The sequence below is a fragment of the Podarcis muralis genome, chromosome 9 (assembly GCF_964188315.1).
Source record: "Podarcis muralis chromosome 9, rPodMur119.hap1.1, whole genome shotgun sequence".
Lineage (NCBI taxonomy): Eukaryota > Metazoa > Chordata > Lepidosauria > Squamata > Lacertidae > Podarcis > Podarcis muralis.
In genome coordinates this window covers 41,221,819-41,247,602 of record NC_135663.1, presented here as the reverse complement: position 1 = coordinate 41,247,602, position 25,784 = coordinate 41,221,819, and the positions used below count along the sequence as shown (strand labels likewise).

Below are 25,784 nucleotides of genomic sequence, written 5' to 3'. Positions count from 1 at the left end.
GGGAGGGCGTTCCACAGGGCAGGCGCCACTACTGAGAAGACCCTCTGCCTGGTTCCTTGTAACCTCACAGTGAGGGAACTGCCAAAGGCCCTCGGAGCTGGACCTCAGCTGAACGATGGGGATGGAGACGCTTCTTCAGATATACTGGACCGAGGCCATTTAGGGCTTTAAAGGTCAGCACCAACACTTTGAATTGTGCTCGGAAATGTACTGGGAGCCAACGAAGGTCTTTCAAGACTGGTGTTATGTGGTCTCGGTGGCCACTCCCAGTCACCAGTCTAGATGCTGCATTCTGGATTAGTTGTAGTTTCTGGGTCACCTTCAAAGGTAGCCCCATGTAGAGTGCATTGCAGTAGTCCAAGTGGGTTTAGGCACTGGTAAGCCTTCGTCTTGGAGGAGAGATTGTAGCATCTGCCTGCCCCTCCAAAGGAAAAAAAAAAGGTAAAGGTAAAGGATCCCTGACAGTTAAGTCCAGTTGCAGACGACTCTGGGCTTGTGACGCCCATCTTGCTTTATAGGCCAAGGGAGCTGGCGTTTGTCTGCAGACAGTTTTTCCAGGTCATGTGGCCAGCATGACTAAGCCGCTTCTGGCAAAACCAGAGCAGTGCACGGAAATGCCATTTACCTTCCTGCTGGAGCAGTACCCATTTATCTACTTGCACTTTTTTGGCATGCTTTTGAACTGGTAGGTTGGCAGGAGCTGGGACCGAGCAACAGGAGCTCACCCCGTCGCAGGGATTCGAACTGCCGACCTTCAGATTAGCAAGCCCAAGAGGCTCAGTGGTTTAGACCACAATGCCACCCGCGTCCCTCCCAAAGGAAAAAGGGATATCCTATTAAAGACATCTGGAAGGTGATGCTTCTGTCCAGATGCCCAGGTGGGGGTTATGCACCAATCTATACCTTTACTGAACAGCCCATTGCATGCTTGCAGCTGATCAGGTGGGACCATGGTCCTCTGCTGCCTTATAAGCAAGTGATCAGCAGACAAACAGATTGAGGCTGCATGTTATTAGACAGGGATTTTGCTCCAGGCCACACAAGCATACTGTTAGATCAAAACCAGGGAGTGTATCATATCCATATTTCCTGATCAATTGCCACATAATAATTTCTGTAGCAATAGCAAATTTTACTAGTTATTATATCCACCAGCTCAAGCCATCCCTGATTTATAATGTTTGTGAACAACATAGTTGGCATGCTATTGTCTGGCAAGGACTTCTACTTAAAACAGCAAACATTTCTTGGACTAGAATCAGACAGTTTCTCCATCCTTAGCAGCCAGATACTTTCCAATCAAAAGCTGCTTTGCAGCTGAATTTTTTCAAGCTATGTTGATGGTAGGTTGCATTTTGATGCTGAGGGACTATTTCTCTACCTTCCAGTGGTCAAGAAAAAACAATTATGAAAATGCTGCTTAAATAGGGTCCTTTGACAGTAATTGTGAATGCACTTCGCTGTCAAGATGCTATTTAGTGGTTATCATATAATATCACAGTTCCAGTGGAGAGACAAGTCGTGCTGTTCTAATTACTGGTTTTGATAGGACAAGTAAATTTTCATCTGCCAGTTAAATTATTCTTATGTATCAGTTCAGAGACTCACAGTGCCATTCCAACCATGTTTGCTCAGAAGTATAACCCCCAGATTTCAGTGGAATTTTCTTCTGCATGAGCATGCTTGGTAGCTGAGACTAAATTGAGCAACAATTTAAAAATTAGTAACATTCTTCACATTTAGTAACAAGCAGGAATGCTTGCTTTTTACACACACAGCACAAACTCTGAAATCAGCTAACTGAATTGCAGTACCCCCAGAGCCTTGTGCCTATGGGAGCTTTTGGATTTTCATCTAAGTCTCATGAGCGTAACAACAAAACGGCTGCTGTGGGCTCAAAGGTGGAAAAATGCATGCCAGCTCAGTTTTCCACAGAAGATGGAAAGTAAGGAAAAGGTTTCCACCTCCCACTCTTGGCAAGAGCTTTGTAGGTACCATGTGAGGCCTCAGCACACACATACACAACTTGTGGGGGGGGGAGGGTTAGTGCTACTGGATATAGCTGTAGGAATGCATGCAGTCCAATAAGTGTCCATGTACTTTTTCCAATCCCAGCTGCTAGATTCACTGCATGCCATTTTGGGAGAACCTGTTCTTTGTTGAGCCACAGACATTCCAGCGAAGGCTTTTGCATCAATGGAAGATAGCCTGCTGCTGCCCCAAGGAGTTCATAATGGAACTCACTGGTGGCTCCATTTATATTCACAAAACATATACACAACCATTGTCATTACTGTGTGTGAGGCCAAATTATAATCCATCCTTTGCATTGCTTATTCTCTGGTATCATGCACTCATTGTGTCTGTGCATCTAACACACCTTTGTGCATACTGAAGTGCTAGAAGCTGGATAAAGAGCCAGATTCTGTATATGATTCCAGTTCCTGCTTTGTTCGCATGAGGTTTTGTTTTTAGCCCCTCCATGACAGTCCAGGAAATGGCCACAAAAGTTTGTGAAACTTGACCTTTCTGAAACACATTTTTTGATTAGCACTCCGTATTGGATCGTATGGAACCCCTGGGGAATAGACAGCTAAAGTAAAGGTAAAGGTACCCCTGCCCGTACTGGCCAGTCGCGTCCGACTCTAGGGTTGTGCGCTCATCTCACTTAAGAGGCCGGGAGCCAGCGCTGTCCGAAGACACTTCTGGGTCACATGGCCAGCGTGACGAAGCTGCTCTGGCGAGCCGGCACCAGCGCAGCACACAGAAACGCCGTTTACCTTCCCGCTAGAAAGTGGTACCTATTTATCTACTTGCACTTAGGGGTGCTTTCGAACTGCTAGGTGGGCAGGAGCTGGGACCGGAAGACGGGAGCTCACCCCGCCGCTAGGCCCAAATTAAAATGGGTTCCAATATCTGTGGTAAGTTGAGCAAAAGACATTGCAATTGGCTTTGCTGGATACAAGCACAAGTAAGCTTGCAGACATAGATTTGATGCCTGCATTCCGAGAGCCTATTTGTAATTTCAAGCAGACAGATTTCACATTCCTCCACTCAGTTTTGTTGTCTTGGGGTGCAGAAGCTGTGGGGTTGTGGGGAACCAGTATCTTAGCATGAGGAAAGCTGGTTGGTTCAGTCATCTTGAGGGCTGTCCTACCTGCCTGTCTGATTGTTTGCTTATATGCTAAGATACACACTGTTAAAGCACATGGCCCATGAGCAGATTAGCAGTGAGGAAAAAGCTGGGGAAATTAATTCTCAAGTATATATGATGATGAAATCCCTGTGTATTCCTCTGAAACCAGTTGCCACATACTTCAAATGCAGTGAATAAAGTTACTCAGAACAGCATCTCATATGTTGTGACCCCCTTCAATCCCCCATCATTTAACTCCCTATTGGAAATATATCCGATCTAAAATGAAAGGGCAGGACAGGGGCAAAGGAGTAAGAGAAGGTGTTGCAAGAATACTTAAAGAAGGATTCCTCTAACAATCAAATGGTAGCCTTGATTTTGCTGCCTCCTAGGTATTGCTGGTGAAGTTTCTGATGTGCTTATGTGAAGTGGCTGCTCTAAGTAAAAGCTTTGTGGCACACATTTCAGCCACTGCTTTCCCCAGGATGAAGGAGTTTTACTTTCAGGAAGAGACCTGTGTGCCCTGAGACCATAACAAATCAAATGAAAGCATCCTCTTTCAGTCATTGCCATAAACATTTATTTTGGGGAGCTGAAAAACAGCTCGGCAATGTACTCCAGACCATCACTTATGGAAAAAGAAGGCATTTTATATATTACAAGTTCATGTCTCAGTTTTCAAAACCCTGACCTTACTCGTGCTTAGCAAAATATTTCAAAAAAGAGTTGAGCTATTGTGACCCATTAGATAAGAAAAGCTGGGTTTGTATCTTGGAGACCAGAGTTCATCAAATACCAGGTACCTGCTGCGTGGTCTTGGGCAAATCACACTCTCTACCTTGGTTCCCCGTCTATAAAATGGGAACAACAATAATCCATCTCACAAGATTGTCATGAAGGCAAAACACAAAGTTGCAAAGCATTTTACAAATCAAAGTCAGAATTAGGTGAGTGTTGAATGCATAGGGTGCATGTTTTTCCACCTAGCAATATACTTTGTAACTTTATCAGTGCTGCAGAAATTGTGAATCAACCCCTAGAGGCATCCAGTCAGCAGCTGTGTTTTCTCTGATTTTCTGCTACTGCTGAGCTCTCCTTCTGCTTCTGTTCTTAAGCATTTCTGTTCTCTGGGAAAATGACATCACTTCTGTTTCGTATAGGCCCTAAAGTAGCATATTTAAGTCTTTGCTTCTCCATTTAATATTGGCAATCTGACTTCTCTTTTAATTGTCAGGTGTGCTGTTCCCTTCTCTTTGGCTCTACACTGGATTCACATGCACAAATGAATAGTATTTTGAAATGCTTAAAATTAACATTTGATCACAAAATGCCAGTACTTCCAAGCACTTAGGAAAAACTGTGGTGGCTTAGCAATCAATTTGGATTAAAATATGAATAAAAGTTACCTGAGTTGAACATTTATAATTTTTATAATAAAGAATCATGAAAAAAAAAATCATGGTTTCTTATTTTTATCTACAATTATAAAGGCTGGCATCCTTTTTTTTTTTTTTTTAGTCACTTATAATTGGAGAAGGATGAAATTCAGCTGTGGTTGCTTCATAATATATGCCAAGCATTATGTACAAAATGATGTTCTGTCCTCCTAAGCCAAGTCAAATATTAGCACAGTCCCTCAGTAAGGAGTCCTGGAGTCTCTCATAGCATTACTCTATTACCTTAATAACATAATGTGGAATTGATTGTCTCTATGCAGTATAGAAGATCAATGTGGTAAGTGGTACGACATGTTATTATCGCTGAAAAGAGGATTATATAGATTTTGCTACCTTATTTCTTCAGTTACTCGATACTACAGGGTAGATTTTTATTTTTATTTTATTTACAATTATTTCTATGCCACCTCCCAAGGCATGTCACATTAAAACATTATCTTCACAATCACAAAACTCAATAGTACAACCGAAATACATGTCTAAGCAAAAGCCCCAATGAGTGCAGTAGGGCTTCCTCCCAAGTAAATGCGTATAGGACGGCAGCCTAAAATAGTTATCTGAGCAAGCTTAGCAAATCAGACAGAACATTGTTAAACAGGGGCAACAACAACAACAGTTCAAAGCATTAAAATAAATGGATCTGAGTTGTTTGCCTCATCATCTCTAAATTTTATTTGTAAATTGTGGAGCTGATTATTGTGCTTTAGATACTATAGTACATTGCACATAAATAGATATAGATTTCTATACTGTTACATACTGTATGCATAAAGTATAATGTTAAAGGACCGAGCTTCATACAGTTATTTACAGGGAATTGACATGGAAGATTTTCAGTCTGAATCATCACTGCTGAAGTAGGAACTGTCACAATATTCTGCTGTGTAAAGGAACTTGTGAACAGTAGGGTTCATCCTGGGGATCCAGTGACGAGGCACCAAATATGTTGAAAGGTTGAACAAATCAACAAACACTTTGTATCGGTCGCTGCCAAGGAAAAAGAAACGTATTCATATTTTTAAAGGGGGGAATGGTATTCCATATTATTTTCTAGTTCCGTAGGTCATGATGGAGTGTGCTTTTGATATAGATAGTTCTGTTTTCATGTTCTACTGGCCTCCAGCACTAAAGCTGAATAGAAAGTGGTGAACTAGGGCCATGACAGTGCTATGATCTTATGCTACAAATTCTGCAGTGCCAACAACATGGCTCCTGTAGTGGTGGGTCCCCTTTAAAGTCCGCTGTGGCCTGATTCAAGCAGCTGCATGGATTGCAGTATGAAATGTAACCAGATGAATTTATGACAAGCCAGAGGAAAATTAGGGTAATTTTGACCACAAGAGCAACAACACCAGTGTAGCTACTTATGGACACCATCTTTATTTAGCCACATTTTTCACATTCCTGCATTCATGGCTGGCAGGGAACATCCTTGTCCTAGCTTATAGCAGCCTTCCCCAATCAGCACCTTCCAGATATTTTGGATCACATCCTTGCAAGTGTTGGCTGGGGCAGGTGAGAGTTGCGGTCCAAGCGATCTGGGAGGTACCAGATTTGACAAGACTGGTTTATAGCAATGAATTTATCACACTAATTTAAGATACCTTTGTCCTGAACCTGCTACCAGTCACTTTCACTGGGTGGGGAAAAAATTCTAGTGTTTTGAAATAGGGAAATAAACTTATTTCTCCATCTTTACTCTCCCTGTAAACTGTTAAAATCATATTTGTTAGTAGCAGTGTCATTTTTTTTATTTAAAAGAAAACCCTCAGACACAAATTTTGAAACAGTGTTAAAGCAAATATGTTCTATGTTAAAAGAATGGCTCTCTTCTTTCTTTTTTCATATCATCATTGTTTTTTGACTTGTCCATGTACATTGCCATTTATGAAACATGACTATAAAGTGGAACTCTATTTCCTAGAGACTCACCTCACAGTTGAGCGTAAATATTGATATCCTGAGGATCCTCCAGTCCCAGCCTTGCTGCCAATCATTCTGTGCACCATACACACATGGTTATCTAAATAGATGAACTTTTTTTTTAGTGCGTATCTCATTAAAAAGGCTATCGTATTACGACTGGAATGGCCCTTTAAAAAGTTGTATAATGCATAGCTTGGCTTCTCTGTATTGCAAATTTCAGTGTCTTTACATTAACATATTTCACCCAACTATATAATTTAATACTATCAACACATATCATGCTTTGCAATACCTGCCTATTCAGAGGTAAGTCCCACAGAGGTAAGCAGGTATAGGATTGCATCTTTAGAGTTTTTAAAGTGTCTTGTCTAAGACAGTTCAGTATCATATTGCAAATGAGACTGAAACTGAATGGCCTACTGAATGTGATTTCATGGGAAAGGCAAGATTTGAATTGGGAGACTTCCTGATGTGTAGCTCAATGTTTTGCCACTGTGCATCTAGTTATAAGGCAATTTTATTCAGTTAACTAGTTCAGGTAAAAAAGAAGAAGAAGATGGGGTGAATATTTTTCTAATAGACAAGGTAGATCCCCTAATAGACAAGGTAGATCCCCAAATATCAAGTAGAAAACTGCAGATATGTACTTACTAAGAGACAAAGGGTCTGTCTGCAGTATTTGTTCACCATGAATCAATGGTGCACATATTTCAGGAATCTGCAATGCATCTTTGTTCTCAATCCTATCACGCCACAACAGTGTTAGTTTGTGGTCTGTGTGCAAAGCTGCCAGGTGTCATCCACATGTAACAGCAGGGAGTAGGTAGCTATGTGATTTCCCATGTTTTGCAGGACAAGCATGAATTAATTAGCCACACATTTCATCAGTCAGTTCTCTGTACAACCTCTTGGGGTTTCAGTACTGTTATAGTAGCAATGTGCGTTAACAGTGCTTTTTTCTGGGGGGACACAGGGGTGCATACATTTTATGAATCTTTGTACTTTTGTCCATTTACTATATTTATTTTCCCCGGTTTGAACTATAAAATGGTGATTTTCTTGAGTCAAAATGAGAGTACCCCTAAACATTTTTTTTTGGGGGGGAGCACTGTGCATTAGTGTGTTGTGGCGGTCATAGCACAGGAGAGGAAACTTACATCTCCATTTAGTCATCAGCACATCGATATCCATCAGAGAAGTGAGGATCTGAAAAGGAACCTGAAAACGAGGCTCCTCTCTTAAGGAGGTGGGGAGGACAGAGGAAAAACTCATTAATGTACTAAAATTCTCATTTTTTACTGTATACATCAGAGGAAAAGGCACATTGGTAAATACATGCTATGCTATATTTTATACTAAACTTTGCAAAAGTACTTTAATGGCCTGCTATGGTTGAAATGTTGCCATTTCAAAAACAGCAGTAAATTGATAACAAAGATAACATTCGAAACTGGCGTCTCACAAGATTACATGGTTCTGCTTCTATTCTATTTCTACTGACATATATATGAGTTAAGAGGAGCTGGAGAGGGGAGTTTCATGCTGATGGTTCTGTAAGCGTAAAGGCACAATTGTTTATTGACTCTAGATCATGTGGCATTCAGCAGCTAAATTATAACCAGCTTCCACATAAGATAGAAAGATGGGCAGTGCATTCCTGTGCATGTTTTCTGAGAAGTAAATCCCACTGTGTTTAATGGGGTTTACTCCCTAGGAAGTATACTTAGGGCATAGTTCTATGATACCTTGGAGGATGATTGAAAAGGCAGACTTCCACACCCCAGCTTTAAGAATGCTTAGCCTTACACTTTATTTACCAATAGTAATGGAAACATAATGTGAAATCCTAGAATGTTTCATTCTGAAATCCAAGCCCTTTCCCAACCTTCTACAGTTCACCCAGGCAAAGACTGCAGGGGACATCTACTTGCAAAAATCCAAATACAGTTGTACCTTGGTTGTCGAACACCTTGCGACTTGAACGTTTTGGCTCCCGAATGCAGCAAACCCAGAAGTGACTGTTCTGGTTTGCAAGCGTTCTTTGGAACCCGAACATCTGATGCGGCTTCTGATTGAGTGCAAGAAGCTCCTGCAGCCCATCGGAAGCTGTGCCTTAGTTTTCAAATGTTTTCGGAAGTTGAATGGACTTCTAGAACAGATTTTGTTCGAGAACCAAGGTACGACTGTACTAAGAATATTTCACCCTCAAAACTAGCAACCACACTTGGGAAAGACAGCAGGAAAGTGGTTTTTTAAAAAAAGTTTTTATAAAAAACACACACTCTGAGGAAGAAAACAAGATTGCTAGTGGGAGAGATTTTACAGGGATGAGTCACCCTTTAAGAGAGAGATTTTACAGGGATGAGTCACCCTTTAATGTACCTGTAGAAGTAGATCATTAGAGCTCCTTTCATTGCTTTGTAAGACAGCCGTCTTTCACCTGCAAATTGTAATGCATGTTAAATAATATATCAGTTTTATTACAGCTTAGTTCCATCTGGCATGCTAGAAACTGGCAGTTCACATCTGCACACTCTAATGAGCCTACCTACCTTTACTAAGGAGATGTTCATGGCGTTTTTCATCAAACAATGAAATGAGCACTTCTTTTTGTTTCTGAAGTTCTGCCAGTTGATCTTCTTTTTCCTCCAAGTCTTGTTTGGCCTTTTGAAGTCACATCAATTATTTATTTTAAAAACATACTAAAAGCTTCACTTTTTCGTTGATTTGCATAAAATGGAATATGTCCTAAGTTCCAAAAATTTCCTTAAGAACTCAGTTATGCTGACCCAAGATGCACTCAACGTCATCCAATCAGTCTCAGCTTTCTTCATGAACTCTCATTCTCAGTCTTCCTCATCCTCGTGAATAGGGAACAAAACATGCACCCACCTGCTAATTCCCCCATTAACTTATTCACTTTTTTTTCATACATGAATATTAAATCTATGTTTAACATCCCATGGGGCAACATGGGAATTAGACTTCTGATAACAAGTTCAGTGACTGGACTTGAGAGAGCCTCAACTGTCATGAGAGAACAAAACTGTCATGGCTCCTAATTACCACTCAATGAACTTTGGGAACTGAAGTTCTTTGAAGGGGTTAAGGAACCCTAAGAAAGTACTCCTGGTACTGACACAATTGCCCACAGAACCTTTCTAGGAAATATATCCCTTATTCCAAATCACTGAATTGGCAATGAGCTTATGATCAGTAAAGATGAAAATTTTGTTTCACAGAGGCAGCCAAATGGATGTGTGGCACTTGGAAAAAACAAAAAGACACACACACACACGTATATGTGTGTGTGTGTGTGTGTGTGTATCCACAAGTACAAGCATAAATGATTCCTTATAGCTTGTGTGATTTTCAGCTATGTTAGAACCATATATCCTCACATAGGAAAAATGGACCACACAGGCATGCTTAGATTTCCCTTCCTTCAAAATGCACAGAGAATTGTTCATACAGATGGGCTCTCTCGTGGAACTGCACCCAGGAAGTTCTCTTGCAACAAACAGGCATGGATGGATCTGTGACAAATTATGTTTACCTGCACCATTGCAAATTCTTCTTCCAGTCCCTTCAGTACATTCACTTCAAATTTCCCCCAGAAATTAAATCCTTCTGGTTCAAGTCCTGGCGTTCTCTCCAACCATGCCTTGCAAAACAAAATAGATTCACTATTATGTAGGTTGCATAGCCTGTACTGGTAATATTTGATATTTTAGTATGTGAACTGGCAATGATGATCTTAAGAAAGACTTATGGAAATGTGTAGGCTTAAAAATAGCACAATGTTTATATTTGAATGTAGCAGTTCCTATTGGGATAGGGACTGCTTTATTGATACCCCCCCCCCAGCAAACTCTTACTTCCACTAGCTGCAATAGAGTTGGCTCCTGTTCAGATTTAAGCAATAATTCGTTCTCTTTTCCCTTGAAGTTATCCCGGTAATGTCTTCTGTTATATGGGACTCTCAGACTTTGAGGGACACCAATCTTGTTCTCCAGCAGTCGAAACTGTAAGCTCTGAAATCCTGAAGCTGGACTCAGATAATCTCTTTGAGGATAGATTAAAAAAAATACAATTGAGAATAGATTGTAAAAACACGTTTTCATTTTACCTGTAAGCCACCTTGCGTCCATCAGGGGGAAAGGCAGGGTATAAATAAATCTAGTAGAAGTAGTAGTAGTCATATACAAATAGTGTTAATAGACACTTTTTAGCAACCCAGTCCCACAGTCCAAATGTATTTCTATGTTTGATTGCAAATTTATTAAAAACAATGAAATATTCAATGCAGGAAGCTGCCATCAGCATTTTAGTGCAAATTTCTCCTAATTATACATATTTTCATGTAATTTTGTCTAACATTCACATTTTTTCAAAGCAATTTGGCCTAATATAACACATTTCTGTATGCTTTTTTTTTTTTTTTTTTTTTTTTGCTAACATGTGCTTTTATATGAACACATTACCAAAGTATATGGATTTTGTCTGCAAAATGGCACTGCAAAATTCTGAGAAGTGCAAATTTCAAAGGCTATGTTTCAGTTCACATATTGTTTTGGAAAGTGCAAACTAAGGAAGTTTTCCTCTAAATGCAAACAGAATCAAATTTCTACCTCATTGCTACTTCCTGATAGCCCCCTTCCAAAAACCTGTAATTAAGGGAGGAAATTGTTGCCTGCTACATACCAAGTGAATTTCAAGTTTGGCACTGAGCATAAGTACATGAAATTATTGCACATTTGTCTCTTGATTGCCCTGCACTTCTCTCCCTTTTGTCTGCCGTTTACTCTGTGTTGGATTTTAAAGTATAAGTTTCTGGTGCAGAGGCCTGCCTTCTTGTGCTTCATAAAGTGTCTCAGACAGTGATGGTACAATGATGGAATTTGCTCCCACAAGAGGTAGTGATGGCCACCCACTTGGATGGTTTTAAAAGAGGATTAGATAAATTCATGGAAGATAAGGCTGTCCATGGCGGCTTGTCGAAGCAGTATGCCTCTTCATACCAGTTGCTGGGAACCACATGGGCCATATGGCCATGTAAGAACAGACTGCTGGAGTTGATAAGCCCTTGGTTTTATCCAGCAGGTCTCCAACGTTCATAATGACCACAATAATAATGGAGTGTTGTCCAGCTTCTTAGCTAAATCCCAAAGTATAACCACTTATCTGTTGGCAGTGTGAACATTAAAATAATTGAATGCTTCCCTTGAGCTATGAGACGGGCGACCTAGGGTTGCCATATTTTGAAGAGAAAGAAAAAAGAAGGCACATTTGCCAACTTCTACTTTTAACTATGGATCGCTATCACGACTCTACACATGAAAAATAGGACAAGTTCAGGAAAAGGAGGACATATGGCAACCCTATGAGATGCTCAATTACTTGTGAACACAGCTAAGCATGAGAAATCAAATAATCAGATACAGTGTTTACCTGAAATCAAAGAAGTCCAGGGCAGTCATTGTTTCCAGAACAGAAAATTGTTCCACAAGTAGTTTAAGGATCATTGTTATCCTGTTCATTCGAGTGACAACCTTAAGCATGTTTCTCTCATCTCTCACCTTAGTAGAAAAGACATCATTATCATGACTCAACTGGCAAGGGAGAGCAGGGCCTCTATAGGTTATTCTAAATAGGGCTGTGTCACTTGGATATGTTTTAATCACCTGAGTCTTAATTTGAATGATAGCCCAATCAATTGAATCTGGAAACAATTGTTCTTAAGGGGGGGTGCACACTTTCATTTTGTTTAGATGATGCATGAATGTGTCACACTGAGGATTATCATAAACTCTTTTTGGGAGTATAGGAGCTGCTGGGATGTTCACATTTCTCTGTTTGCCCTGCACTTCCCACTGGCAAAGCCCTACTGATGTCCATGCTGTTGGGAAGATACGGACAGACAAACAAATGCATGTAAACTGTCTTTGTGAACAGGAACCTTAGGGATTCAACTGATGGAGCCTCTACATGTTTTCAGGCTGTCCTGCTGCAGATATTCTCCCAAATAAATACACAGATATCACTGGGGAAGGAGCAAAAGTATTGAGAGCCTTTTCTCCTTCATCCCATAAATAGGTCTTTAGAACAGGATGCCTGAACAGGGGTTGAATTTAAAATATTTAGTGATTATTTGGTGAAAAATAGAAATAAGAGGGTTTTTCCATTAGATATCTTATATCTCTCTTACTTACGTGACCATTCTGAAAAATCACTCGAACTGAATCCAGTTCCCACAGAATCTGCTTGAACCACAGTTCATAAGCTGAAATCAAAAGGCACTGTTTTTGGTTTCGCTTCTTAGGGACATTGACAATGAGTTAAGCTGAAATATCAGAGGTTGATCATCACCATATTATGAAATTGTCATATGGAAAAGTTGCTGGGGGCACTGTTTTACAGCTGGGAGCTGGGGGCACTGTTATACAGTGGTTTCGTTCCTTCCTCCTGGGCCGTGTTCAGAAAGTGGGGGGGGATGAGTGTTCAGACCCCTGGACCCTCACTTGTGGGGTGCCTCAGGGTTCCGTCCTCTCCCCCATGCTTTTTAACATCCATATGAAGCCGCTGGGAGAGATCATCAGGGGGTTTGGGCTGGGTGTCCATCAATATGCAGATGATACCCAGCTCTACCTCTCTTTCAAATCAGAACCAGTGAAGGCGGTGAAGGTCCTGTGTGAGTGCCTGGAGGCGGTTGGAGGATGGATGGCAGCTAATGGATTGAGGTTGAATCCTGACAAGACAGAAGTACTGTTTTTGGGGGACAGGGGGCGGGCTGGTGTGGAGGACTCCCTGGTCCTGAATGGGGTAACTGTGCCCCTGAAGGACCAGGTGCGCAGCCTGGGAGTCATTTTGGACTCACTGCTGTCCATGGAGGCGCAGGTCAATTCTGTATCCAGGGCAGCTGTCTACCAACTCCACCTGGTACGCAGGCTGAGACCCTACCTGCCAGCGGACTGTCTCGCCAGAGTGGTGCATGCTCTGGTTATCTCCTGCTTGGACTACTGCAATGTGCTCTACGTGGGGCTACCTTTGAAGGTGACCCGGAAACTACAACTAATCCAGAATGCGGCAGCTAGACTGGTGACTGGGGGCAGCCGCCGAGACCACATAACACCGGTCTTGAAAGACCTACATTGGCTCCCAGTACGTTTCCAAGCACAATTCAAAGTGATGGTGTTGACCTTTAAAGCCCTAAACGGCCTCGGCCCAGTATACCTGAAGGAGCGTCTCTACCCCCATCATTCTGCCCGGACGCTGAGATCCAGTGCCGAGGGCCTTCTGGCGGTTCCCTCATTGCGAGAAGCAAAGCTACAGGGAACCAGGCAGAGGGCTTTCTCGGTAGTGGCGCCCGCCCTGTGGAACGCCCTCCCATCAGATGTCAAAGTGATAAACAACTACTTGACATTCAGAAGACATCTTAAGGCAGCCCTGTTCAGGGAAGTTTTTAATGTATGATTTTAGTGTATTTTTGGTTTCTGTGGAAGCCGCCCAGAGTGGCTGGGGTAACCCAGCCAGATGGGTGGGGTACAAATAATATATTATTATTATTATTATTATTATTATTATTATTATTATTATTATTATTATTATATTGCTATCATTACTGAAAGGTAGAATCCATAAATAAAATGTTTATACATACTGACTCCAGTTTTTTCTGGCCTCAAGTATCCTTCTTAGTTGCCTTATCTGGCCCCTCTCTGCCCTTCCACTTCAATGACTTTTGCAGCCAAAAGGCAGTTTAACAGGATGGCCTCTGGGTAGTTAGCAAAAGGTCCTTGAATTGGCCTTCATATGCGTCTAGTGTAAAATATATGTGTGTCCGATGTCTACAGCATATATATTTCACTTAATGATGTTTTTTTAAAACATCAACCAATCAAGCAGCTTTCCTAAATCTAAAATAGTTTGGTACCAAGACATCTAGGAAATCCCCCCCCCCAAACTGAATCATGCTCCACCACATCTTTCCCATCAAAATTTAAAAATGGGGCAAGGTTTCAGAGGAATGGATAATATATGTCCACGTGCTCTCACTGTATTAATGCATTATTATTATTCATTCATAACTCTGACCAATATAATAAATATGACAATAATTTCATCATCAGTCCAGTGGGGCTGCCTGCACAGCATTTGTTCTGCTCCTGCTTCGTCTGAAAGGTTACCTTGATGGGTCACAATAAACAGATGCTCATCGTGGATTTTGTTCCCCTTCTTTTCACTCTGAAGCTCCTGAGCATTCAGTATTTTGTCCAGCTTTAAAAGTAAGACATTGAAATAGTATAATTAATTCTCACAAAACTTTTCTTAGTTTGGCTTAAAAAAATATATTGAACAATCAACATGAACAACTTTTAAGTTCAGAACTGTGTTGCAGCTTCACAGATTCCCCCCTCCCCCACCGCTGCCCCCCCAAAATAAGAGTAATATCCAAATGAGTCATACTCATTGGTTTGGTTTGGGGGATAAATTTGATTCGGTTTGCGTTTAAAGCTGAATCTAGCAAATTTGCACTTTCCAAAACAATATTATAACCAAAGGGCAGCCATCCTTTGAAATTCATACATATCCGAATTTTGTGAAGCAGTTCTCCAACCAAAGAATGTTTGCAAAAATGCACATATTACAGTAAAGTGTGCATAAAATAAATCTATTAGTGAAAATAACATACAAAAATGCAATTTAAGGAGAAACCACTTCCCAAGATGTGTGCATTAGTCAAGACTTCATTCAAAAATATATGTGTTAATAATTCTGGGATCTGTACTTCGTTAAGGGTGCTGAGAATTAAGGATAGGAGACCCCTATTCTGTTTACAGAGCTACAATTCTCAGAGTTCTCTGTGAGGAGGGATGGACTGTTAAGCCACTCCATGAGGGAGAACAGAGGTCTCCTAACAACTCTCAGCACCCTTAGGAAACTCCCAGAATTATTTGGGCCAAGCCATAACTATTTAAAGTGGTATCAGAGCACTTTAAATGTATAGGGTGAATGTGTACACATGTGTCAGAAACTAGAAGGAACTGAAAAACAACATTAATTGTTTTGCTATTGTAGCTTTTGTTGTTCTTGTCTGAGATGTCATTCCCAAAAGCTGTTTTGATTCAGTACTGTCCATTACAGTCTGTACTGAATAGCAGCAGCTCTCCAGGGTCTTATTTCCTCAGCCCTGCCTGCAAATGCTACTGAGTTAATGTTTTCATAGGGCTTTGTTTTGTAAGCCATCTTTAAGCACTTGTCAAAAGGTTGCTCTTAAACCCTGCAAATAAATGAGAAGAAGGACAATTGTTTGAATTATCTGTTGATACTGTTGTCTGGCAGCTGTCTACCTAGGCCTGGCCGGTTGCTCTTTAATAGAAAGGAGAAATGGTCACAAATATGCCCTAGGTCATATGATGTTGAAGAAAACTGAGCCACTGGTCCCTTTAACGTGGTATCACTCTGATACCACTTTTTATCACTTTTTATCACTCTGATCACTCTGATTCTATCACTTTTTATCACTCTGAATGGCAAGTGCTTGCCAGAGTCTCAGGAAAAGGGCATTTCCATCACCTCATCCTTTTAACTGGAGATGCTGGAAATTGAACAGGGGACCTTTCACATGTAACACTAACACTAAGCAATGCCCCTTGAAAGAGAAATGTTATAAATATCAACAAGCCCATAAGTGAGCACTTTAAGCTTGGGGAAAAGTCCATTTCTCATCACTGAGACAGGAATTGGGAGGGGGACTAAACAGATAAGATTAACATCAATGTATTCAGAAAACCCTGTCCCTAATCATTGTCTGTGGTAGCCAGGCATACAGACACACAAATTTGCCCCATAATGACTTATTGTCAGGCAGGATTTGTGGCCTTTGTAGGCTTTTGTAAAAGGTAAAGGTAAAGGTACCCCTGCCCATACGGGCCAGTCTTGACAGACTCTGGGGTTGTGCGCCAATCTCACTCAAGAGGCCAGGGGGCAGCGCTGTCCGGAGACACTTCCGGGTCACGTGGCCAGCGTGACATCGCTGCTCTGGCGAGCCAGAGCCGCACACAGAAACGCCGTTTACCTTCCCGCTAGAAAGTGGTCCCTATTTATCTACTTGCACCCGGGGGTGTTTTCGAACTGCTAGGTTGGCAGGCGCTGGGACCGAGCAACGGGAGCGCACACCGCCGCGGGGATTCGAACCGCTGACCTTTCGATCGGCAAGCCCTAGGCGCTGAGGCTTTTACCCACAGCGCCACCCGCGTCCCTTGTAGGCTTTTGTAATGTAATGTAAAATCATCATCTGACTTCTGCCAAATAAAGCATCTCAGCTGACACAGAGTAACAGAACTGCTAGTACTAACAACACCTTCAACTCTTAAAACCATTTTCTATATTCAGATCCCCCTCTCAAAAACAAAAACAAAAATGAAATAGAGTTAAACTTTTAGAAAGCATAGCTTAGTGAAAACCATTATAATTTAAAAACTTTTAATTATCTATTATTATAGTTGCATTTGGAAGCTGTACGCCGGCTCCCTCGGCCAATAAAGCAAGATGAGCGCTGCAACCCCAGAGTCGGCCATGACTGAACCTAATGGTCAGGGGTCCCTTTACCTTTATAGTTACATTAGCAATAGTTTACTGGCAGTAGTTATCATTCTTACTAATTTTTTTAAAGTTTGGTACTGTAATTGGTTTGTTTGCAGAGGGCATTCTGATCACCCCCACCCCGGCAAAATTCACAGAAAATTAGAAATGCCTGAGGAAAACAATTTTCCGAACCCAAAGTTAGAATACATAAAGGCTGCAATCCTATACCCACTGATGTGGAAGTAAGGGCTTATCGACACCTCCGTTTGCTTTGCAACTTTCCCCCTGGGAATCCAACTTTTTAACGCTGAATTGGCAGATGTGTTTTCCATGGATTGCTGTTTGTTCCGATTTTGCGCCAAAGAGTGGGTTTTCCAGGGGGAAGTGGCGGGGGAAAGGTAAAACCACTCAGACCCATGCCTAGAAAGTGTGGGTCAAGCGGGAAACAGTTCAGGCCCAAGCTTTTTTAGGCACAGGTCAAGCAGAAGTGTGGAAAAGCCCTAATTGCAAATGAACTTGGTGGAACTTGTTTCTGAGTAGATATGTATATGAATGTGCTGTTAAATACCTCACTATTATGAAGGATATATTAGCTACTATAGAAGATGTGGGTAATTATTTTGCGTAGCCACAAATGTTCAGTATGTTTACAATTGACTATATGCAAAAGGTCCAGCTGTCATTGCTGAAGCTGCACCACTAAGTCACACTTACCTGCAGATAGTCTCCATAGATGAGGCCACCTTTGCTAGCCTTGTTTAGCCCTTCTTGTGATTTGTCGCCTTCCTCATCCTCCAGTGACAGCTTCTTAAAATTAAATCTAGGAATAAACAACAGACATTCCTAATACCAGTAAAAGTGATATTGGGTGTATACAGTCTAAAGATCACTTACAGAAAGTATTCAATGTTAGCGAGAGTAACATTGTTCAGATCATTCAAATTTGCCTTAGAGTGATTATATATATTCATATTATATATACTAATGGAAGTGACCAAAGGACGCATACTTGTTCTGACATTATGACGGTTCACGTTTTTAACATAACTGATTGAGCAGTTCCATCTTTTAGTGTAAAAAGCAATATAAAATATGTCACGTCAATTCCTAAGATCCCAAAAAGTAGCTCTTGTGATTTGTTAAAAAAATATACCCTTTTAGAAGTTAATTATCTACCCATTAGGCAGTATTTTATTCTTTCTTTTTGTCCTCTTAAAGTTTGGTCATTCATAACATACCCTCCAACGTTCCTCAGAAAACAGGGACATTCTGTTCTGTGCCTATCTAAATTACTTCCTTATTCTTTAAAGAGAGAAATGTACTTACTGGTATTTGTTCTCCCAAAATGGACACCCACTCATGACTCCAGAATCTAATAACACACTGAGTCAGAATCACCTGGAGGTAAAATATATTGACATTTCCTAAATGCTAGCAGAACCGTTTTTGTGTAACCTGATCCCATGATTTAAGCCAATCCCCCTATTCAACAGCCATTCCTCTTGTCATTCAGCTACAATCATAGAGTATATCCTGAAACAAACTCCATGAAATATTTGTTTTGTCGACTGACCTTGGTTCAACCCAAAGAAGAACTGAAGAAATGGTCATAAAGGTCAAGGGGTCACAGTGAGCAACTTGTGCTGCAGTTGCACCCAACTGATCATTTTCAGCTACGCACAAAGTTTGAAATCAAAGTTGAGTGAAATGACAGACAAACGGATCAGTGTCCTTTTCATGGAGTCAAGAACATCCTTAATTGCTGAAAGTAGAATGCCATGTATAAGAGTTCAAATTCTGAAAGCAATTCTGAAAAAAGAAACAAATGAAATGCATATTATGAAGGTAACAAGAAATACTTTCTAGCAGTAAACCTATAATTCAGGCAATCAAATGTTCACATTTTAAATTAAAATGAAACATTATGTTTTGAGGGCTTGTTAAGTCTTTCGGGGGGGGGGGGGGGAGAGCTTAACTTTAAAAGAGCTTTGAACTTTCACAGTAAGTTTCCCAAGTCCTGGTTTTATTTGTTAAACATTGTTACTCAATTCCATCTAATCATTAACAGAGTACTGTTGAAGTAAGTGACAGTGTCTTCTCACGGTGCCTCTGTTGTATTATATCTCTGGTATACAACATAGTCATATAAAAAAGGGAAAGATGAGTATAATCCCAATGATAGAACATTCCTTTTCTTAGCAACCTTATTTTAAAATAATCAGTTCTATATGAAACAATTATTCAAGAAAATAAAATACAGAATACCATTTAATAGGGAAAAAACAAAACATAAAATACTGTACTGGCCTGAATATAAGAAGCACTTTTTTTCCAAATTCTGCCCGTGAACAGTTAAAGTGCAGCTTATATTTGCAAACTTTCAAAAATTGGGTTTTACTCCAATATTGTCTGCTGCCTTTAAACACTGCTGCAAAAGCCACACTGTGATCACACCGTCCCTTGCAAGCACCCTGCTAACTTTCCAAACCACGTTCCCTTACACAGGCAGCAACCTGCTAGAAAATTAACAAGCTGAAAGGTGGTAGCACACACACACACCAAACGCAAGCAGGAATACAAACCTCTCTTCCTTCGATAAGGATAAGTTGTCATAGCTAGAGTACTCTCCCATTTCAGCAGTTCCATTTAAGGACTCCAATTTCATCCAAATAGATGGCTTTTCTGTAGGAATCTCCTTTATTTTTCCAGGAGATTCTTTTATTATTTCAGGAGAATCCTTTGCCTTGGGGGATTGAACTTTTAGACCAAATGCAAAACAAGAGGAGAGGAGGGAATGGCAGGCTCCAGAAGCTGAGTGCTTCTATAGTGCTTTACTTTCTACCAGCCAGAAAGCAAAAGGCCATCTGGTTTAATGGGTGATAATTTGATTTTATAATTTTGTACTTGTGCTTTCACACAATTTTGAGGTGTGGGTGGGTGTGGGTCTCTCTGCTTCACACTACACTGAGAGACTGTTAGAGGAAGAGGCATCAAGCTGCCCTACAGAAACATGGCACTGGAGCCAAACAACAGTTTGACCTGCTGGAGTGGAGCTAGGTCCAGCCTTGTAGCTGCTGAGATGTCATACCCTGGACTGTGGACTTTGTAACCTTGAATATCAGGGCAGAGGGAGATGGAACATCTCCATGTCTGCTGTGAAGACAAAAGGGTTATGTCATGGGCACAGGCCTCTTCCCTTTCGGTAGCTTCAAGTCCCTCTGCCAAGGTCACTTCCTGGCTTAGCATCCCAGCCTTGCTGTAGCCTTGCTTCCTATCTGGGTACATCCTGTTTGCTCTCACGGTGTTCATTTGGCTTTGCTCTACATATGTTTGCTATAGTGATTTGGGATGAATCATGATTCCTTGGGGAAACTTTTGTACTGTGCAGCCTGAGGCTGTGTTTATATGGCTGGGGTTTTTTTGGGGGGGGGGGATTTGTAACCTTCTCCCATTTTTCCTCTGACTGATTTTACCCCTGCTTGGAGAAAAGACATTTACTTCAGCAGGGCTTTTCTTTTCAGCCCAAACTCGCCAGAACTCAGTTCCAGGGCCTCTCAGGTGAACACCAATGCCATTATAAGCGAACAAGGGAGGAGTTCATAGTGAGTTCCCACACCTCTTTTTCTAGAAAAATAGCATTGGACTACAGATATAATTTTCTCCCAAGGAGGTTAGAGCAGCTTGAAGGGCGATTTCCAGGGGTTAAGCTGAACAAGAGGGAAAGGGCTTTGAAACATCCTCTGCCCCCTGCCTGCTCCCATCCATTGTCAGCCTCAGCAATTGGAGAGAACATTTCACAAAGATTCTTAAAACGGCATAGGATGTGTAGTTTTACCCTCATCTGAGGTATCCAGAACATGCTCCGTCTTTCATTACTTGATCACTCACACCACAACTCACGATAAGTTTCTATGAGCTAGAAAGCAGCTTACTTCTCCTCCTCTTACTGGTAGTGACTGCGATTGCATCATAGCAGAAAGCAAACAGCTGGCTCTGGGTCACCCCTTGCAATGTGGGCCCTGAGCTGAGGTCCAGTTTGCTCAGCCTCTGAACGTGGCAATGCTTGATTGGATGGTCTGTGTATGTCACACGGTTTCTGATGACATCCAACTAAAACAAACATTCTTGTCTGACCAGTTCATTAAGTAGAAAATGGAGAAAGGAGCCGCCTTCTAGTCAAACCAATAGCAGACATGCTAGCTCTGTGTTAGGGAAACGTAAAAACTCCTAGTACATTTTAATCAAGGCAGTTGAAGCGTTATCTTATCAGAAAGCAATTTAGGCAGCAATTCTATATATGCTTACCTATGAGTCCTCCTGGACTCAGTAGGGCTAATTCTGCATAGATATACCTAGAATAGTACTATAAATGTCAGAAATGGTTTGTTTGTTTGTTTAAAAAACCTTCCTCCTCCTCCTCCTCCATCTCCATAGCTGTATGTCTGCAAGGCAAACAAGCAGGAGGATGACAATGGGGCCTAGTGGTTACAGGAGATCCCAACAACTAGCAGCCCCTTACCTTTCTCCATCTATCTCTGGGGTCCAGTGGGCAAGATCCCCTGCAAAGAGCAAGTCCACATCACATAGTACTCAGGGCTGGGAGGGGTTATTATTGGGGGTCTCAGTAGCCCCCTTTCCAGAAGGATCCATGTGCACTGGCAGAGAAAGGGGTGTGCGGTGGGGGTGGTTTTTCCTGGGTGTCTCTGCTGAGGGGGGTGACAAAATGCTGGGCGGCACTCGCCACGGGGCCTACAGCGCGCCTGAGCTACTCGTCTATCCTGGGAGTCACGCGGTGGCTTTGGCGCCCGCAGGCTCTGTGCTGCCCCAAACAGTCTGCCCACTGCCTCCCCCTCAGCTGTAGCGCGGCTGAGTGGGAGGAAGAGGCAGGCTCCTTGGAGGACCCGTGGAGTGTCCTGCCCCAGCTTGCCCAGGCACCCGATCGGCTTGCTCTGCCGCTGTCCATGTGCAGGGATTCAGATTGATCATGGACACTGTAGAGCTGTTTGGAGAGCTGGAGCAACCTATGTGTGTGGGGCAGAGGTTTGACTGCCAGCCCTGAGTGTTTTGAACAGTAATCAGCAATTTTATATCTGAAGCAATCATTCTCGGGTGGGTGGGCAGAATAGGATGTAATTTCCATCTAATTTCTACTTTAGAAATTCATGCTTCAGTCCGTCTTTAGCAGTTTGGAGCCTATAGCTGCACTATGTTGGCAAATGTGGAAGATGAGATGGCCATCCTAAGAATATTGGAATCGTGCAAGTGTGAAAGGATCTGCTTCAGCAAGCCATTGTGATTTGATAAGGAAAGGAAAGGAAAGGAAAGGAAAGGAAAGGAAAGGAAAGGAAAGGAAAGGAAAGGAAAGGAAAGGAAAGGAAAGGAGAATGTGACAATCAACTGAGGCACTTCAGTATGACTCAGCACACACGAACTGAATAGAATGGTGTGGGAGGAGGGAAAACTGAAGGGATAATTTGGCCCATTTGTCAAGTTCTTAGATGGCTGAGCCTCTTGGTTACAATAATTTACATATAAAGGTACATAGTACTCCATTGGATGTGCCTCAACCGATTGTTCTGTTCACCTTTCTTTTCTCCTTAGCTTTATCCAATTATAGTGCTTTGCATGTCTCTTCATCCTCAGAGTATATTTTAGGATGACAACAGCACCTCTTTTGGGGGGTGCCTAAAGATGCTGACAAGCCTACATGCATACAGTTGTACCTCGGGTTAAGTACTTAATTTGTTCCGGAGGTCTGTACTTAACCTGAAACTGTTCTTCATCTGAAGCATCACTTTAGCTAATGGGGCCTCCCACTGCCGCCACGCTGCTGGAGCACAATTTTTGTTCTCATCCTGAAGCAAAGTTCTTAACCTGAAGTGTATGTAACCCGAGGTACCACTGTACAGGTATAAATGCACATATAGTTTTGATCAGAACTGACACTTGAATGTGTGGACATAGACCCAGGCCCAGGAGGCACAATTTTGATTAAAGTATGGCCACTGGGTGCAATACAGTCATACTGGATGTGTCCCATGAACAGAGCCTCGTTATCAGAAATTCCTTTTCACAGCCACATATTAATTTACTTCTGCAACATACCTTTTTCTTTCAGTTTCCCATTAGGTAGAAACATCTGGTACTCATTTTCCATTCTTCATCCTTCTGCTTGGTATGTGTGAAATTAGCCATACTATTCTACGGAGAGATACTCTGGTGATAAAACTTAAAAGGCCTCCATCTGCTATCAACACTTGTTGGAGCAATTTACTATTATGCATCCCGGCAACTTCTTGACCGCAGTGAAAATTGCATTTTTGCAACTCATACTAATCCTTTAATTTGTACACTTCCACTTACCTTTTGATTTTATTTTTTTAAAAAAGAAAAGAAAGAAATTAATAATATTAAATTGTGAGCATTTATCAGGGTCTCTCATGGGCTATTTAGACAAATCCATTATCAAATCTGGATAGTCAGCATGGACTATTTTGAGTTATGTTATGTCATAAAAATATTAATATCTATATATATATATATATCTACTCTATGGTTAAGTTTAAATGCTTCCTATGTTCCCTGAGCATTTTGTAATTTCCGCAGACATGGTGCCCTTTACGTTTAACCTCCATTTGTAATTAATAGTCTGCTTTAAGTAAATGGGAGATCCATTTACTCAAGGTTAAGCAAATACGGATAGCAGTTATGCAATATTAATAATCCAATCAGATACTCATTCTCAGTGGGAGGAATAGAGTTCAAGGTTTAACAAACTGCAAACTAGTTTGTAGCAAAGAAAGGCAGCAGGGGAGGGTGTGTTTTTTCAAAAAATAGTACTCTTAGCTTAAAAAATATGTTTACGTGACATGACTTCAAGCCTGCAACGTGGGGGGGGGGGCATCCTTTGCTACTTCAATAGACACAACCTTAAAAGAGCATGGCCCAGAATTCTCTCCAGAGATATTTCTCTTGAACTTGGCTTCATATTCTCCCTTGAAACAGAAAGATCCATGAATACCGTAGTTACTTTGCATTTTATACTTGGTTATGATTGCTAAAGAACAAAACTGCATGCAATTCTGATGCAAACCAGCAGTCTTCTATCTCATCTTGCTAAATAGCAAGGAGACTCTTTTGCAACACATTAGGTGCAGAGAGGCAGTAATGAGGCTACTGATGTCTGGGCATCAGTGTAAACCATTTCACAAATACTAATGAAGCTGTTCAGTAGAATGAAGCATTTGCTGAATAAATCAGCTCTATCAGTAAATTACTTTCCTCAGTTCCTTGCCTCTATTAGCAGAAGAGAGATCTGGTTTGTCAGTGCATCGGTGCTGTGCTCCCTCTAGTGTTATCAATGGAAATAAACTTTAATTTTTGATTTGCTTTCTGGAAATAGGTGGATTTTTCAGAGAGTGAATAAAAGAAAAGCACTTTGGACCCATTAAAAACAAATTTTTCAAGATAAGTAACAAATGTTAAACTCATTAGATCTCATTCTCCAAGGTAACTTTGAGGACTACGATCCTACCAAGTACCTTCGTCAAATTTCCACCCAATTACAACATTTAATTATATTATTAACAAGTTTTATGAGAGTCCCAAATGTGAAGCAATCTGTCAACCCCTGCTTGAGCAATACTGTCTACTTTGTACTGAGTTTGTACTGAGGCATGCAGGGGTAATGTGCCACCGACAGATAACATTTTATTGTGCTTCCTTTATTTTTTTATCCTAATCGAAAGATAAAGTTATGGAAGAGGTTCAAGTACTGTGCCAATAATTTTCTGACAAAGATTGCTCTCCCATTCTCCCACCCCCATACACTGGGTAGCATGGCATCCAAAACTGGCATTTAGAGGATATTATAAATAGATGCTGTTTCTTCAGCTAAAGGTCTGATATCATCTATTTATAATATCCTCTAAATGAGAGACATCTCTATGACCATGCTGGCTAATTTTCAGCAGCTACAAATTCTGTGTTCACAGATAAGTCTGCCAGCATGTAATACCATTGTATGTTATTTAAAGAGGGAGAGGGAAGTCAAAAATCCCATTGATTGCTCAAAAGTCCCCTCTTTTATATAAACCCTCTGCATCCTGCTACTTTGGAAAATTAACCGACTCAATTATTTTTAAATTCCAGGAATTCTCCACTTTTATCTAGCCTGCCATACATTATCTGTGTTGAATCCTGTTGCTCACTTTAAAAAATGCTATGAGTATAGCAACAGAGGCATGTGAATTGCCTCTTGATGTGTATGAAATGTAATCCCCACCCCTTTCCTCATTTTATATAAGCTATTAACTGCCAGTCTTCTGTAGCTGAATTTTCCTTTTCAAATAATATATGCCCAATGGAGAAGCTTAGGAAATTAAGTGGATTTCATGACAGAGGTATGTAACAGTAGCTATTACAATGCTATGCATCCTTGTCTGTGTGGTATTCTTTTGGGGAGGTGATGATTTAGATTTTCTGCAGATACAAATGCTTTTCTTATGAAAAGAGGCATGAGTTTATGCATCTTTTGAGCATCTTTTATCAGTAGATAATGGCTGCAATCCTAGGCACACTTACCATTTCGCAGTAACGTCTAGTAAGATTCTGTGCTGTACTTGGTCTGAGATTGAGATTGAGATGTAGATCTAGAAGTAAACAGTAAAGCAATGCAC

The 25,784-nt window shown here is 41.1% G+C and overlaps 2 protein-coding genes across 4 annotated transcripts in view; one reads left to right on the top strand and one right to left on the bottom strand.

Annotated features, from left to right (window-relative positions):
* The window catches only part of ASIC5 (acid sensing ion channel subunit family member 5), a 40,240-nt gene that overhangs the window by 2,354 nt on the left and 12,102 nt on the right, over window positions 1-25,784 (top strand). For 2 of the 3 annotated variants that reach the window (XM_077934129.1, XM_028744425.2), the window contains exon 1: window positions 21,013-25,508. The exons of the other annotated variant lie outside the window; for it this stretch is intronic. In XM_077934129.1, the coding sequence (XP_077790255.1) occupies window positions 25,469-25,508 (40 nt within the window). In that variant the 5' untranslated portion in view covers window positions 21,013-25,468. Of the gene's footprint in view, window positions 1-21,012; window positions 25,509-25,784 lie in introns of those variants that run through there. 3 annotated transcript variants of the gene reach the window in all.
* Window positions 4,958-18,523, bottom strand: TDO2 (tryptophan 2,3-dioxygenase). The gene is made up of 12 exons (XM_028744419.2): window positions 18,433-18,523; window positions 17,821-17,926; window positions 14,706-14,796; window positions 12,732-12,802; window positions 11,971-12,098; window positions 10,398-10,584; window positions 10,076-10,183; window positions 9,072-9,183; window positions 8,902-8,959; window positions 7,677-7,756; window positions 6,526-6,616; window positions 4,958-5,580 (listed from the first exon to the last, which is right to left on the bottom strand). The coding sequence occupies exons 1-12, from the start codon at window positions 18,465-18,467 to the stop codon at window positions 5,427-5,429; spliced, it is 1,221 nt and encodes a 406-aa protein (XP_028600252.1). The 5' UTR covers window positions 18,468-18,523; the 3' UTR covers window positions 4,958-5,426.